Raw genomic sequence first — 17641 nt, forward strand, 5'->3', positions numbered from 1 at the left:
TTTGCACTCAAATGGGGTCGAAAGCTTTGCCTGCAGGATAAAGGCTGAATTTCCTGCAGGGTGCATGGCTGCTCAGCTGAAGAGGGGAGCCAGCTTGATGTCCTGACAGCCCTTCTGCTCCACATCCCATCAAAAAGGCAGTGGTTTTACGCAAAAGGGCTTCTGAAGGAACATTTCTGGAGAACCTTACATTGTGCAAGCTGTCCTGGGGCTGGGTTGTGCATGGCTGTTTGGATTATGTGGAAAGTTGGATGCAGAGCAATGTCCTGACCAGGCTAAAAAGCTTCTGGCAGCACAGACAGCTACAGCTGTGGGCAGCAGTGGTCACAGTTAGCTGACATCTCCAGGTGCATTTATACAGTGCCATGTAAATACATCCTGTGAGGTTCTTGTGACAAAAAGATTTTAGTATTTAATAATAATAATTTCTTTCTTCCATTCCCCTCCTAGCCAGGTGTAGAGAACTGCCAGAGAGCCATTACACCACTGGTAACACACAGCTGAGAGCAGCTCCAGCCTTTTCCAATACATCCAGCTCCTCATCTGAGAGCAAGCTTCCATCCCGCTGCAGTAGCTGAACTGCTTTTATCATCTCCAGGAGATCAAAGTCATGCAATTAATCCTCTCCCATACTCAGGCTCTGTGCCCTCCCTTCCCTCTTCTCCCAGGAGCTGATGGCATGAAGGGCTCGGCACAGCTTTCCCTGCCAGACTGGCCCAATGTCAGCTCTGCCGGGATAGTTTGAGGAAGCTGTTTACACAAAACATCGGCGGGTTTTTGATGGCTCTGAAAGATCTGGTAAATAATCCTCAGATGAAAGATACAGTCTAGGAAGATGGCAGAAGAGGCTTACTACACTTACTACATTAATAGTGCTGGAGAATGGGTGGAACCTTTAAGTGCAGTGGAATTCATTTTTGTTAATCCTGCCTGGGTCTGTGTCAGGAACAGTCACCTCCAGAAGGGTGTTCCCGGGCTCAGGCTGTGCAACAGTTCTTTATAAGGGGGAAAATTAAAAGCAACTGTTTAGGGCTTTGAAAGCAGCACATTTATGTCATTCTAAGAGCCATCTGGATGCAAATCACAGCCCTCAGGTTGAGGGTTTCAATCCTCAGACTCCCTACAGAGTGTATTTGGAGACTGGGACCTTTGCTGCAGCAGAAAAGTGTGACAAAGGCAGCTGTGTGGGCTGTTTATATTGAATATGTAACATCCTCTAGGCACTTGGAAGCCTCAAAAACAGATGCTGAGCTGGGTCAGTCTTACCTGTAATGAGGTTAATGGTGAAGAGTCCTTGAGGATTTCCAGTTAGGATGTGAAAAGTCAGTTTTCCCTCAGAGCTGGAGTCTGGATCAAAGGCATCAAGCTGAAGGACTGATGTGTTTGGTGGGGAATTCTCCATCACAGAGGCATAGAAGACAGGTCTGGACATCTGAGGTGGGTTGTCATTGGTATCAGTGACTTCAATATAAATTTCAGTCACAGAAGACAGAGGAATTGTTCCCAGGTCAAGGGCCAGCACAGTCAGCCAGTAGTGGGATGTTCCCTCTCGGTCGAGTGATCCTATGGTCCGTATGGTGCCTAGGAGAAGGACAGGGAGTGTTTGTGAGGGATTTAAGGAACTCAGACCACTTAGTCCTTGATGACAGAGCAGTCTCAAGTCTGCTTCCTGCTCTTTGCTGCACAAACTCTCACACCCACCTTGTGTGGCGGTGAGATTGTGTGAGGGGCTTGCTTCTGCTGAGGTTAATTTTTGGTACACAAGTGATAGAGAAGACCTTGGTATTTTGGGGGAGGACATACACTGATCTGCTGTTATTTTAAGGAGAAAAACCCCTGCTTGTTCCTACCCACATCCAGGGGTAAATTAGTAAATCCCTGCACAATCAAGAAAGGCTTGAATGCACAGAACATTGTAAACAGCCAGGCCAAACACACCAGGTAGTTTAAGCCTTCAAGGTGCACTATTAAATGAATATGTCCTTACCTGTGTCCTTTTCGATGTGGAAGACGGACAGGCCAGTGCCTTCTCGGAGGAAATACTGAACCTCTCCATCTTTGCCCCTGTCGATGTCCTTGGCCGTGACCATCATCACCGACGTGCCCTTAGGGCTGTTCTCCTGCACCCAGCCTTTGAAGACAAAGGAGGCAAAGCGTGGTGGGTTCAAGTTCTCGTTGACATCAATGACGTTCACTTCCAGGTGGCAGAGGGAAGAGCGAGAGAAGGGCTTCCCACCGTCACTGACCTGCACGGTTAGATTGTAAGAGTCCCTCTTCTCATAGTCCAGCTCCTTCTCCAAACGGAGCGCCCCGGTCAGCTTATCCACATGAAACATCATCTCCTCATGGTTAATGAGGCTGTACCTCACCTCCCCCCCAGAGCCAGCGTCAGGGTCAAAAGCTTCCAGAAACAGGAGAATGGTCCCCACGGGCAGGTCTTCGGGGGCCTTCACACTGTTGAGGGCTGGGAGGCACTGAGGGGTGTTGTCGTTTACATCCTCCAGAGTCACAATGAGGTCTGTAACAGAGAACAGCTGGAAGCCTGTTTTGGGCTGGTCCCTAGCTTCTATTTTCAGCACATAGCAAGGCCACAATTCTCTATCTAGAGCACCTGTAACTGTCACTTCTCCAGTGACACTGTTAATGGCAAACTTATCCGTGGGGGTTAGGAGAGAGTATTTTACTCTCCCATTGTCATCTGTATCAGCATCTTCTGCTTTCAGTTGAGCTATTGTTGTCCCTGTTGCTACATGTTCTGGTATTGCCACCCAATAGGCACCTTGAGTGAATTTAGGAGTATCATCATTGGTATCCAACACGTTCACAGCCAATAGTTTCCAAGATGATTTTTGTGGTGTACCAAGGTCGTACACAGTAATGTTGAGAATGTAGAAGCTGGTTTGTTCATGATCTAAAGGAGAAAGGACTTGAAGGAGACCCAGTTCCAGGTCAATTGTAAAGCAGCTGTCATCATTTCCATCTGAGATCACATAAACCAATTTTCCACTAAAACCAGTGTCAGGATCAATGGCTGAAAGGTCAGCAATAGTTGAGTTGATGGGAACAGTCTCTATGATATCAATGGATCGTGGAAAGCTGTCATCAAACTTAGGAGCATTATGGTTTATAAGGTGCAAGTTCAGAGATGTTTCATCATCCTGCCCATGGCCTTGAGACTGAGACTCGATGGAGTGTATGATGGTTTCTGTCAGTTGTTTCAAGACTCCTGTTTCCTCACACTGCATTTTGACGGGGAGACCTTGGCTGACCACAGTGATGTTTACAGATGTTGGCAAGGCGTAGTTCTCTCCATCTGTTGCAGTTATTTTCAAAGAGTAGAAAAGTGGCTGTTCAGAAGGAAGATCTCGCAGAGATATTCTAAGGGATATTACTCCAGAGATGGGATTCAGTTCAAAATGCTGTAACTCATTGCCAGACTTGATTTCGTATTTGATATGCTGCAGCTCATCACTGTCAATTGCAGAGACCGTGGCCACAGGGCTCCCAACTGGAAAGTCCCGTGGGATGGCGCCACTGCAGCTTGCCTTCTCAAACACAGGAGCGTTGTCATTGACATTGCTCAGTGTGAGGGAGACGTACACCTCAGTCTCATGGCGGAAGGGTGAGCCCCAATCTGACGCCCACACTCGCAGGTGGTACTGTCTCTGCATCAGCTCGTAGTCCATCGACTTGGAGGTGGAAATGACACCAGAATAGGGGTCAATGACAAAGGGAACTGATTTCTGGTTGGCTATGCTGTAGGTGACAAAGCCATTGTCTCCTTTATCTTCATCTGTAGCCCTTACTGTTAAGACACTGGTACCAGGAGGAACATTTTCATCAAAGGCCCCATGGTACGAAGACTGAGTAAAACTTGGAGCGTGATTGTTGCAGTCAGTGATGTCAACGATAACAGTCGTGGATGTGTGACTGTTACTGCTTGTAACTTCAAGCTCAAAACTAGACTGCTCATGGAAGTTCATTGCTCTGACTGTAGTTATCAGTCCAGTGTGAGGATTGATCTTAAAGCTTGTGCTGTCAGGAGTAGGTCTCAAAATGTATTTAAGATTTGGGACGACTGGTGCGATCTTCACCATAACAACTTGGCTTCCAGCTGGGGAAAATTCACTGAGCTGGACCCGGTACACTTCTTTCTCAAACCTGGCAGAAACATACTTGGAGGGAGGTATGTGGACAACTCTGACAGGAGAGAACAGTGGTGGCTTGCTCTTGTCCTTGGCTTGCACACTGAGGTTGAAACCAAATGGGTAAAGTAACCAGTTTATCTCTTTGTTTGACACAATCATGAACTCAGTGCTCCCAAAGTAGGATTTGATGGCTTTGAAATGTCTTCCCGGATCTCCATCCACAAACTCAACCGAATCAATCCCTGTTTCTGAGTCACCACTTTCTACAGAAAGAGTTGCATAGATAAAGTCTTCCTCTGAATCAGGTGATGTCACCTTCACTGAGGAGATAGAGGGGGGTTTCCTGGCAGATGGCTCCACTTGGATGGTGAGATTAGCCAAGTTCCCAAAGCCATCCCCCCCCGTGATCTTTCTCATTCTGTCCACAGCCCAAACCTGCAGGTTATGCCTGCCTCGATGGGTGCTGTTCAGCCTGCCTGTGACCATAACTGCCCCCGTGGTGGGGTGCACAGTGAACAGGTTGGACTTGGTGTTGAGGGCATAGTAGAACTCAGCGTTCTGGCCAGCGTCAGCGTCAGTGGCACTGAGCGTGCTGACCACTGTTTTCAGAGGAGTGTCTTCTCTGATGGACACTTTGTAGGAGGGCGGTGAAAAGAGAGGTTTCAAGTCATTTCTGTCCAGAATATGGATCAAGACTTTGGCCCAGGCTTCGTAGGCAAAGGTGCTCTCTGTGGCCTTGATTATTAACATGTAACTGTCTTTGACCTCACGGTTTAAAAGTGCTGTGTTGCTGCTCCTGGTTCTTATTCTCAAGAAGCAGAAATCCCCGATCACGTGCTCTTCTGTTTTAAACAGACCAGTGTTGTCCCCAGAAGCTATTCTGTACCTGATGTCCCACTCAGGGACTGTCTTGTAAATACCCATTTTGACGTAGCTCTCCACGTAGGTCTTGGGGGCTGAGTTCTCATAGATGGTGGCATTGTAGAAGAAGTGGGTGAAGTGCAGAGGGGAAGTGTTGCCCTTCTCACAGCTGGCCTTGTGGACCACACAATGCATCAGGAAAACAGCAACACTCAGGAAGTGACTCCTGATGGAGACTTCCATGGTGCGGTGTCTCCTCGAGCCCTGCAGGTGTCAAAGGAAGAACACTGGTCATTTTCATTAAGGTCAGTGTGTTACAGAAAAAAGTCTGCAAGGCTCAGCCTCACCTCCCTGCTCTGTCTACCTTGATCTTTACTGATACAATTGTTAGCTCAGCTCTTCTTCCCTCTGTCCCAGTGAGGGATCTGTCCTCCCACATCCCTACTCTGGCTCAGATTTCTTCACTTTCTCTGCTTCAGTTTCTGCCTTTGTAGAGGGCAAAATGTGCTCAGTCATGCAAGACACTCTGATCAGGCTGACTTGCTATTCTGTGAACAATCTTCCCTCCCTTCATTCTGCTTTCTCCTAAGTCAAACAACATATTTACACTTTCCATCCCAAATCCAAACTCCCTCTTGTTTTGTTTCTCCAGCCTCCTTTCTCCATCTTAACTTCTCTCTCCACTGAGGTTTCTGAAAAATATCTTTGAGAGTCAAAATACAAACTGATTTATGTGCCTCTCTGTGGTTGTCTTCCCTTTTCTCTCCCTGCGCTATAGGATGTGCTGTCCTTCCCCAGCAATGATGGGGAACACATGCCACGTTGTAAAAATTCCTTCTGAGTGTGCAGCATCGCGATGTGGCCTTTCCAACAACTTTCTCTCACTTTCTAGTCAAGCTCTGCCTCCTCAATTACCTCAAAGTTCTAATGCACAGGCCTGACCCTGCTGCCTCCTCCGTGCTGACTGAAGGAGCAGGCTTCCAGCAAGACACTTTGCCCATGTCACCCTCAGCCCTTGAGTAATCTCTCTGGTTGCTGCCTTCTCATGGCAAAGCCCCAGGGTCAGGATTCCTGTGGAGGATCTGCTGTCCATGACCACCCGCCATCAGCTTCCCTCTCTAACAGCTCCCGAGCAGCTGGGGCTCCACGGTTTATCTCTGTGAACAAGGTGTATCAAAGGAAGAACTGGGGAGCACATATGTGATTAACAGGGATGTGACTTCATTAGGGAGCTTTGCAGAGCTTGTTAAAGGATCAAGGCCTGTTCTTTTCAAAAGCTAAGTGCATGCTGCTGTGTGTGCAGTTAGGGGTTGAAACCAGGGATAAGCTAAATATAGGTGCATATATTTCCCCTAGATATCCTAGGAGATCTTTATCTAGAACTGTTTCTTCCTGTTTTAAATTTAAATTATATATCAAGTACCTGCCAGTCATTTGGCACATTCCTAATTTAAACAGGGAAGACTTGTTTTTCCAGACACTTTTTCAAGACTCATCTCTTTAAGAACCAGAACTAGTTCAATTTGTAACTCAAGTTGAGTGTTAGGAACCAATTGTTAGATCCCAACTAACAGTATGTGTCATATTCTCTCACTGAGTTATCTAATTACTGATAAATACAAAGCTGTAAATTTCACATTTGTTTCAAATCCTTTTCTCCTTGGTAAAGAGAAGCCAACCATCCAAAAACCTCTCTGTGGTCATTCCTTTTTGAAACAAATGGTCTGAAGCTGAAGTCAAGCTATCAGAAGTCAGAGAGAAATCAACACAATTCAGTTTTGACAAAATTCAGCCTCATTTTTTCATGCCATCATTTCACTTCTAGGACACACAACACAGTCCCAAATGTACTTCAAATTAAAGAAAAACTTGGAGGGCAGGCATGGGTGACCCAGAAAGGCATGTGGCTCCTTCTGAGAAGTCAAAAACCATGTTCTTAAAAGCTCTGCTTGTTGCTTGTTACTTAACAGCACTTCGGAGCTGTGCAGCATGTAGGGACTTGCCTAGAGCTACTCCCTTCCAGCATTTTCAACTGCTGAACCTGGAGAGGAGACGTTCGCAGGCTGCGCACGCGTGGCTGCGAGCGCTGGGAGCGGGGCAATCCACACACCCCAGAGTGGAGCAAGACACCAGAATAAACCAGCAACCAAACCAGAGCTGTTCCACCAACAGCAGACTTAATGAATCCGATCGCTTTGTATCTGGGCTAATTGACTTTTTAATTGAATTGTACTCAAACAGCAATGTGAACTCATCTCTCATAAGACATCAGAGAACCCACAAAGCAGAGACGTTATGAACTCCACAACCACAAGAAAAGCTGGATCCAGAGCACATGCCTTCCTGGGCACCAGCAATTCAATATGGGAGGATAACCTTGAGCAAGGAGTGGGTTTTCTGGCATTTTAACAAGATGCAAGCTTTCGTCTGAATCTCTCCTGGAATGTACTTAACCTCCCTCTTCCCTGTATATTTCCTGACATCTAAGAAGGGCTTCACTTAACATTGCTGCTTTTCCCCTCTGTATTAGCAGGGTTTTACTCCTCTGTCCAGATAATTATTTTTCAAAACCTGTTGTGACCTCAATATTCCTTAGAGCTTTGCTCTCAATTACAAGCTGGACTGAAAGCAATCAATGGCTTCAGCATTTGTTATGAGGGATGGAGAGTGACTACACATCTGGGGCATGAGGCAGAAGCCTCATTTCCTCTGGAAATGATCTGAAGCTTTGGAAGACACAGTCAAAACTTGTGGAGAATTGTCTAGGAGGCATCACCATCAACTTTTCAGGAGTTTCTCTTTGTGTCAGGACCACGCTCAGTGGAACAGAGAGTCTCTGTCCCCTGACAGCAACTTCCCACCCTGAGCCTGGAAATCATCCCCTATGACCTGCAGCCTGCCGCTTCTCCTTTAGTAGGCTGCACTGGGAAGCAATCATGCTCTGAGGGTCTTGTTTCTCTTTCTCCAGCATGGCTTTTGTGCAATTTGAAGCATGATAGATCTCCCAGGAGATGACTGTGCTGTCCCTATCTGTCTTCTGCTTCTGGAATCATTTATGCCACAGTCACAATGCAAAACTACCCAGAAGTGGGACTGGGACATTTCCAAGGGCCATGGTGAAGCTTAACAGAAAAATGGGGGACAGTGCTCTGAAGAGAGGGGAAATCTGGTGAATTGCCTCAGCTCTAGAGAAAATCCTGTTGGGACTGACCCTGGAAGATGACAGCAATGAACCAGCAGAAAAGAGGGGGGTTTCTATGACTTTTGTTCCGGGGGTTGAAAGCTGTGCATAGCATGAAACCAGCAAAAAAAGTCAATTTACTGGCCCTTATTCCCAAATGCAGGTGGTTACCAAGGAGGAGCAGCACTGCCAAGCTCAGGGGTCCTTGCCACAAATTACAAGGATCTCCAGATGGAAACTGGGTGAAACCAAACAGATTTTTCGTGCAGATTAAGAGAACCATTCCTCCTGCTTTTCTAAGCTGCGCTACCCCATGTCCTTGTGCTGACAGCAATTAGTGCACGATCCATGGGACCTGTGGCAAGGAGCATACACTCTTCAGGGCTGCCAGATCAGCTGCAAGCATTCAACACTTGAACATCCTCACTTGCCTCTGGTCTCTTCACCTCATGGGACCATTTATTTCTGCTCCTGAGAGTGCTCCACTTCTCTCTTTCGTGGCCTGCTGGCTCTGGCTGCACGTGGGAAGGCAGCAGCGCTGGAGGAAGCCCACGGTGGGATGGAGTGTGGAGGGCAGGGCACGCTCCCGACTTAGGGAAATACCAGGGCATCATTATGTGGTGATTCAACCTCCTGTCCTAATCACCAGGCGAGGATCAGAGAGCCTCGGGGGGCTTTGCCCTCAGCCCTGTAGATGCAAACTCCAGCGAAGCCAGTAAACAGTCGGTGTATCTCTAATCAGAGCCTGAGCGCGCGTCTAAATTTAACATCCAAATTGTGAACCTCTGTCAAAGACATGCCCAAATCTGTCGGCTTGAAATGAGGGAACAAACACAGCGCTGAGATTCAAAGTGAGTGCGTGGGGAGACCGTGGAGATGGGTGATTTGGGGGGATTGGTGCAGGAAAAGGCTATTTTGGCCAGCTGGGGTGAGTGGCTGGGGCATGGGCAGAGGGCTCTCTGCAGGCCCTCCCAGGGGTCTCCTGCAAGGTGTGGGCTGCTGTGTTTGTTGGCCATATCGCAGGAAAGTGCTGTAGCCTGCCAGAGTCAGGTGTGGCCCCAGCCCCACCTTTTGATTCCCTTCAAGAGGAGCATTTAAAAGCAATAAAAACCCAAAACACAAAACAAAGTGCGTGCTGAGTGCACGCATTCCCCTCATGAGTTGTGGTGGGGGCTTGGCCCAAGGTTTTGAGATCAGAAGCCTAAAGAAAAATCATAATTTTCATTGGAAAATAAGGACAACTGTTCCCTTACTAGTCTTTTGCCAGCATGTATTCCAAGTTTTCTTTCTTCCTCTCATCTTCCTCCCTCACCTCCCTCCATTTCCTCTCCCTTTTTCCCTCAATACAAGAAACAGCCTTTTCCCCAGGATAAGGACCAAGAAAAATCCCCCCCAAACACGTCAACTTCTTTGTCAGAGGCTGCAAGAACAGGGAAAGACAGAAGATGAGACTGGCTGTTCAAGTAATTAGTTTAACGATGCATTTCAATGGCCACTGTGAAACAGAGACAGAGAGCAAAGGGAGCAATCCTTTAAGATGGTGAGTACAAGGTGTTGGGGAGGTAACAGGAGATGGGACACTGCTCTCCTGGCTTGGTGGAGCAGAAAGGGTCCAGCTACAGATGGGGCAATATCCCTACAGCTGCCTGCCAAATAGGACCAACCAGAAAGCAGTCCCTGGGCTTTCAGTGTGGCAAAGTCACAGAGTTAAATGGACACTGTGAAATGTTTTGCTTCCCAATGCTGAAATAGCCTGTGTTCACCCTGCAGGGAGGTTGTGCTGCTTGGTTAATGCTTGCCCTCTCCTCTGCTACAATGATTTTGGTGGGAATCTTGGATCATTTTGGATTATTTTCCATTTGGGGAGTTCCCTGGTGGCTGCTCAGAGTCACCCAGTGGGGTTTGACTTCTCTGTGGAGATGGGTATCTTTCAAACTGTCTCCCTGGACTTTGAAAAAGAGCAAAGAAAGATCTCCTTCCTTGGAGATCCTGCTCCTGCCTTTGGTTGTGCAGTCTCTGCTTGGTTTTGCAGTACAGCAGGAGAAACACGTCCTGGAGGTACTACACAAAGCCAGAAAACTAATGAAAAGAGCCCCTGAAGTTATGGTGCTTCCTTCTTCAATGTATCTCGGGGTTTTCCAGCGCCTGTGGATGGTTTTGTAGGGCTGATGTTTGCAGAACTGCTTGCACCAGCCTGCTTGGGGGCTGTGTCAGTGTGGGTGCAGCTTTTTGCTGGACTTGCAGATTCCATCCAGGCACAGTTGGGCTGCTCCTTCCCCATCTCGACTTTCCAATCTCTGAATGGCTTGGATAAAGTTTTGGAAATTGTTTCCAGGTTGCTGGACAGCCTGGAGCAAGGTGGCTGATCATGTAGAACCTGGTGCACGTGCCTTTTACCACCAAGGACTGTCCTTGCTCGGAGCGTCCCATGGAATGCTGTCAGGGCAGTGCGTGGCAGTGCCAGACCTGTGCCACAACCATTTCATGGCTGAGCTCTGTTCCTGGGGTAAAGGGGCTGTGTACTGATGGGGTGGGCTGTACTGAGGGCTTCTCAGCTGCAGAGCCACGGAAAGCCATGGGTTAATGAGTCTCATGCTGGCATGCAGAGCAGTGACTCTTTCCTTGGCCTGCTCAGCATGGCAGGAGGTCACACACACATCCCTGAGCAGAACAGGTACAGTCCTAAAGCACTACAAATGTTCTTTCCATCACCTGCCAGCTGAACCAGGCAGGTGCTTTAACCTGGGGGGTCTGGATACCCCAAGGAGCTTGGGCTGGCAGCCTCTATGGGGTGGTGGTGGAACAGGGACTCCCTTGAAGGAGTTTGGGGGAAGCCTGTGAGACACTGAGTTGTGTGGGGCAGTCTGTACCCCAGGTTGGGAGGAGATCTGGCAGAGATAATCTTTTTTCTCTGTACTTAGCAGGGTTCAGTAAAACTGCTTCATTCTGAGGCAGCCCTGCCTTCTCCAGGTCCTGCCAGGACCACCATTCAGTGGGAACAGGGCGGGGTGCTGTCCCTTGAGTGGTGCAAGACACGGATGAGTTGAGCCAGAGAGGAGATGGCAGGATGGCCTTCCGTGTGGGAAGGGCAGCTCGGAAGCATTTAGTTACTCTGATGTCCAACTCCTCCTTCCCCCTTACAGCTGGATGCTTTTGCCACCGTGCCGGGTTTCACAGGCTGGATGCTCAGAGCCAGACTGGCTCTAAAGGCACCTGGCTCCATGACATCTTACTGTGGCTTCCTCCAGCCAGCCACTCACCCCCTTCCCCCTGGGACATCTCACCCATTCCCCCATCCTTGGGGCTTTGGCTGTGCCCTGATGCTGCTCCTGCTGCCCAGGTGTGACCCTCCACTGGGGCCAGCAGGTGCTGTGTGTCTTTGCCTCCAAGCCATCCTCTGTCCAAGAGCATCACCTGGTACGTGAAGCCAAAGGCCACCTTCCCACCTGCAATGTGTATTTCTGTCTGCTCTGTGAGGAACTCAGGCAGAGCTGGATTTTGTACTGCTGCCAACACCTAGGCCCAGCCCAGACAACATGTCACCTAGCTGAGGTGCCATTGCTGTAAGCTCATCTGTTAGGCACAGGACAACTTGAACATGCTTGAACTCTCTGTAGAGTTGTGAGGGTCAATGATCTGTTTTGGCATTGCAGCATCATTCTAGAGCAAGAATTAACTGAGCAGCTCCAGAGCTATGGAGCTCTCAGTGAGGTCTGGGGGGCTGAGGGAACCTTGCAGTGCCAACTGCCTTGCTGCTGGCTCCTGTCCCAGGGCAAGTGTGACATGAGGGAAGTGAACTTCCTTGTGCCAACAGGGAAGCATCCTTATGCATTATTCCTAATCCCTTTCCTCTGCTCTCCCCAGTTACGGGAGCAAGGGGGTAAATCCTGCTTATCATCCAAAAGCTGCCACTGCACCGAAAACCAGTGGAGGTGTTGAGGGTGGACAAGGACAGCAGCTATGACAGCCAGGAGACAGCACATCCCACTGGTGGCTGTCAGGGGAACAGGGTACCTGCTGGCTGGGACAAGAAACAGCCCTGGGGGCTGCAGAAGGGGCAGTCAGTGTTGGTAGGAAGGAGTTTTGGTGGGAGCTGCTCACCAGGCAGGGTGTGAGGGGCCCTGGGGTTGGGCACCACAGTGCAGCAGCCCAAGCACGTTGGCACAAGAGCCAGGTGGAGCATGCCAGGATCTCACATGAGTGTGCCCCCACTCTGCTGCTGCTGGGACTGTGCACCACTCACCCTGTGATTCAGCTGCCATGGAAGCTTTTAGCACCAAGGACCCCATACCTCAGTCACTGCAAATTATCTGTGAGAGCCCACAAGGGTCCTGGGCTCTTCTCTGATTGCTTTCTCCTGCCAAAACTTGTACTCAGCCTTTCACATTTTCCTCATGCTTGGGATGCAAGTTATCTTACACTGATGATCATTCCCCTGTCTGCAGACTGCTGAGGGAACCGGGTGTGTGGGACCACACTGTCTATCCTGCTACCCCTTCAGATCCACTGGCCAGCTTCAGCCAAATTTAACCAGATAGGCAAAGACTTGAAAGGAGTTAACTTTGCACAAGCTTGCGAAAAGCAGCAGGACAGAGGAGAGAAATCCAAATTAGGACTCCCATCTGGAAGAAAAAGCTCTAATGTGAGCCCAACCCGATTACTAGACATCAGAGAATCCACACAAGAGGGAGCGCCGCAGGCAACCAAGCTTCATGAATTCTGCTGCTCGCAGAACAGCTGTTTACCGAGGTGCTGCAAAGCTGGGAGAGCAGAGGTCTCCACACACAACTCCCACCAGAGCCGTGGACACCAACAGAGCTCAGCTCACCCCAGCCTGGTGAGAGCAGCAGCTCTGCCCAGTGTGAAAGGGCTCAGACCCTGCGAGTCCTCACTGCCACCTTAACTCAACCTGGGTGTTGGTAACGAGGCCACTGCCCTCATCACCTCCAGTGCCCTGCGATTCCCCGTGGGGAACATACACGTTATGCTAAAATCGCTAAAATTCTTCGGGAAGGAGCCCAGGAGCATCTTGGCGTGAAAAGCTGCGTGTGGGACCTTGTGCCCTGCCGGGTGCAGGTGAGGAGCCCCAGCGCTCGGCAGGACAGGGACTCTCAGCCCCCGCCTGCCCTGCAGCACAGCCCTGCCCACCGCGCTCCTCCCTCACCTTTCCCTCCCACCCGGCAATTCTCATTCGCCCTGCAGGCCTGTCCCCGCACTCATCCCACGTTCTCCTTGCCCTGCCCAGAGCCCTGCTGCTCTTTCCCTTCTGCTGCCCGAAGGTGATCACGGAGAGCAGCTCTCTGCTCTGCCTGCAGCCCCTCTCTCTCCGCTGCCTTGCGCTGCTCCTTCCCGTAAGAACACAGAGGACAAAATATGAATGAGACAATCAGGGCACGATCCTCCCTCGCAAAAGGATGGCTGGCCAGCATGCCAGTAGCCGTGCCACGAAAATTCCCTGCAGCAGATATTTATTGAATGCAGAGGGTTACCTGCGAGCTGATAGAAAACCCTTCAGCTCCCAGACCTGCCCGCAGCCGCCCACCTCCTGTGCTGTGTCCAAAGTGCTGCACAAGCTGCTGCAAGGTCAGCCCGTGCCCTGGGGAGAGCTCGGCGTTTCACCGGAGAAAAGATTAACCCCCAGGACAGACGCGTTTGCCCAGGCTGGTCTCATTGCCACAGTGTGTCCTTGTCAGCTCTCTTTGTGCTCCCAGCACAGGTCACTCCCTCCTGCTCCGGACTCTGCTGGAAGCGTATTTCTGAGATCTCCTGCCATTGCAGCACCTCTGTGGAGCCAGCAACGGTGCATGGACACTGCTTGGAGCACCTGTGACAACCAGGCTGGGCACAGAGTGTCCCTGTCAACCGGGGCCATATGGAGTATCTATTCATGGCATAACCCGCGTCTCCCGGGCTGCCTGAGTCACAGCTTCTATCCAACGTGCAACCCAGCCACTCAAAAATAGTCACACAATGTAAGAGCATCAAAATAGCCCTGCTTGGCTACCTCTCTATCCTCTCTCCCAAAATGGCCAGTTTTGATTACTTAGTGGACGAGCATAAAAAAGAAGGCACGGGTAACCTGCTCCTTCTCCCACTTTTCAGCAAGTACCTGTCTGATCTTGGGCTACTGCATTTAAAAACCTTCACTGGAGCCATCCATCCCAAATGGATCAAAACCTTGTCTGAAACCAAATACAACTTTTACTGTCTGCAATATCCTGTGGCAATTTGTTCCACAGTTAATTATGCCCTCTCTACAGAAAAGGGAAGTGTTTCCTTTGGTTTGTTTCAACCCGACTCCTTGTCCATTTCTGAGCTACAAACCTTTCTAGCAGCCCTTGCAGCCTGCCCCTCCCTGGAGCTCCTACTTCCCAAAATTAGAGAAGAAAGTTTCTTTCCTAATAAAGCAGTACCTGCCTCATTGCCAAGGAAAAAGTGTGGTTAGAGGAAAAATTGCTTGCTCAGCAGATCACCTTGTTAATAGACAATGCAGCATCCATGTTGCCAACCCAGTTAAAAAAAATTAAAAGGGCTCAGGGGTATTTAATCCTCTTATGTTTGTCCATGATAGGGGGAAACCTGCTGCTAACTGCTCGAGGTGCAGCTGCACTTGCATGCTCCACACGTGGCAAAAAAACAAAGCGAGGTGCACGGAGGAGGGAATGCCATTGCTGCAGCATGCAGGTAGCTGGAACGATCCTGCAGCACTTGCCTTGGAGCAGTTGGCAGGAGAGCGGGATGCAAAATGCATTCGTTCCCAACAGATGCTTGATTCCAGGTGTCGTGCCTCCTTTGAACTCTCCCTCCGAACAGGAGTGATGCTTGTTTGTTTGCAGGGTTGGGAGATGCACTGGTTTGGGAACATTAGGATTTGAAATGCATTCATGGTGCGAGGGAAAGACGAGCGGATCCTGCCGCGCTCTCCCTTCCACAGGCAGGGCAGCTGGGCTCGTTTTGGGAATGTCACAGAGCACGCTGGAGCACAACAGGCAGGCTGGGAGAAGCAGAGACCGAATCCCCTGGCTGGGTTAGAGACGTCTCCCCTGCCTAGACCCTCAGGAACCCCAACCCCTCAGCAGACAGGCGGATGTCCCTGAACCCTTCCCGATAAGGTGGGGTGTTCTGTGTATTAGGAGATGATAAAAGTACACAGTGCCAAGCCCGGAGACTTTGCTGTCCCGAATCCCAGCCCAGCCCTGCTCAGGAGCCCAATACAGACTGTTTGCTTTCCCGAAGCTCCGATAACCTCCCAGGTCTCTCTAGCTGACAGCCTGGAGAGCCACGACAGCTCCCTACACATCCCCAGCCTGTTCTTCGCCCCTCTGAGTGCCGGACTAGGCAGAACAGAGCTTTCCATGTCCCCCTGCCGGGATCCAGGGCACTCTGGGCGAAGCAGGAGCCCGTTGGCCACAGCCCTGCCTGCCCAGCAGAGCCTGCCCAGCTCGTACCACCACACAGCCTGAATTTCCACACCACCTGGAAACTCTCAGCCCTCCGCAGCCACAGGCGCAAAGGAGCAGGAGCTTTCTTTAAGGGTTTTCTCTGAAGCAACCCCAGTCGCGTGACCGCTGATCTTTGTCCCTCTGGAGTGCTGTGCTCCACCGGGTCCGCCTTCAATTTCCCGGGAGGCTGATTAGCCGATAACTGCAGTTTGGAAGGGCGCCGTCGGCTCCAAGTGCCCAGGCCTCTCTGCCTGTATTTTCACCTCTTTTATCAGGGCTGCACATGTACATAGGAAATAACTCCTGCACGCCCTGAAGTGGGACTGGGCTTGCTCTGGGATTTCAGCCCGTCACAAGGCATCTGACAGTGAATGAAGGTGCAGACACACAAACGGTGCCTCTGGCTTCAGCTCCCTGGCTCTGCTGCCCGTCGTGGAGGGGCTCAAGGGCAGGTGAGGAGCTCTTACCCGAGTGTACAGGGAAGCTGGGCAGGGGAACACCAGCGCTGTGGCTGCACTCGGGAATCCCCAAAGCACAGCCCAGTTCGAGGTGACAGTGGAAGTGGCTTAGTGGGGCACGTGGGGACAGAGTTTGGAGCGGTACCACCTCACCCCGGTTTGTAGGGCTGTACATGGCCAAGAGCTGCGCCTACAGCCAGACGCCATCACTGCTCCTGCCACAGCTCATCCATTTACTCCAGCACAAGCTTGCTCCTTGCAGAAATCCTGCCCTGTTCAGACACCTGGATTGCTTCTCTGCTCACTCCCTCCACACCTGCCTTGTTCTGCAGCGTGGCTTTTGCCTTTGATACCTGGAGCCCACCTGCTTGCACTGGCTGCAGCCTGCTGAAGCTTCCCAGCTAAGCCAGATGAAAACACGAATGAAGCTTTTTCTGCCTCCTTCCATAAGCCCCATGCTAGGGGTGCCAGAAGGGAGGAAGAGATGAGCTCTAAGTCCCAAACCTCTCTCTGTAGGTGAAGGCTGCTTCCAGCAAAAGTTACTCACATGCAAAAGCAGTTTCACGAGTAAATCTCTGCATCCTCCATGCCTTCCTCCATCCACGATGTACAGACTGCTCCCTGAGTAATTTCAACTCCCCACACCGGCGGGCAGCGTGCCTTACCTGTTGCAACAGGAGAGAGACCTCTCCTGAAGTTCACTGTCTCTCTGCTCCCTCCGCTGGAAATCCTCTCCCGCAGCAGCAGCACCTCGCTGCCTGCCGGGGGTCCATGGTGCTTGCAAATCAGAGGAGAGGGCTCCGAGGAATTCCTGCAAGAAGGGGTTTTGCCGGCTGGAACTCCGGCGGCACCGCGAGGGAGCAGCGAGGGAGAAAGTTGCGAGGGGTGGAACTCGCTCGCAGGAGCGCCAGCCCTTCCGTGACGGGCTGCAGGAGGAGGAGGAGGAGGAGAGGCATCGCCCGCTCCCTCGCTGCCGAAGTGAAGTTGTGTGTGCGTATGTGTGCCGGGCAAGGACCCAAGCCTTAGAGCCAAGTAATTGCAGCGCTTTTTACTGTTAGATTAACTAGCATTGCCATGAAATCCAGGGCTTCAACTGCAGGAGGGGCGTGGGGGTGGTGGGCTGGTGGAATATCTCAGGTAAATCCCTCCAACACACCTGAAAAACTCAAAGATTGTTTTTAACTACCTGCCAGGTGGGTGTTGTAAGGAGGGATGGGTAGAAGGGGGTGGGGGAAACCTGAATCTGCCCTCGGAGCAGCTGCATGCGAGAGGCACTTTGAAGGTTGTTGTTGTTGTTTGTGTTGGGGGAGCCCCCAGAAACCTCGGCCGCCGCCAGTAAGCCCCGGGGTGCTCCGTGCTGCACAGGCAGAGAGAGGATGAGAAGGTGGTCCTGTCCTGAAAAGGCAGGAGGCAGCGAGGAGAGATGGCAGCGTGGGGAGAGCAGACAACGTCCAACCAAACAACGGATCAACCAAAGCAGGAGCTTTGGGGGATTTTTCTTTGAACAAGTAGAGCATCCTGGCTCTGGGGGACTTGCTCAGGTCTAGACCA

General features: G+C 50.7%; 1 protein-coding gene across 1 annotated transcript in view; it reads right to left on the reverse strand.

Moving 5' to 3' along the window:
• FAT2 (FAT atypical cadherin 2) overlaps positions 1-16842 on the reverse strand; it is a 56080-nt gene extending 39238 nt beyond the window's left edge. Inside the window, exons 1-3 of the mRNA XM_053956768.1 lie at positions 16756-16842; positions 1988-5273; positions 1267-1581 (exon numbers count right to left, since the gene is read on the reverse strand). Coding sequence (XP_053812743.1) covers positions 1267-1581; positions 1988-5252 — 3580 coding nt within the window. The 5' untranslated portion in view covers positions 5253-5273; positions 16756-16842. The remainder of the gene's footprint in view (positions 1-1266; positions 1582-1987; positions 5274-16755) is intronic.
• Between the last annotated feature and the right edge of the window lie 799 nt (positions 16843-17641).

This window comes from Vidua chalybeata, chromosome 15 (genome assembly GCF_026979565.1).
Source record: "Vidua chalybeata isolate OUT-0048 chromosome 15, bVidCha1 merged haplotype, whole genome shotgun sequence".
Classification (NCBI taxonomy): domain Eukaryota; kingdom Metazoa; phylum Chordata; class Aves; order Passeriformes; family Viduidae; genus Vidua; species Vidua chalybeata.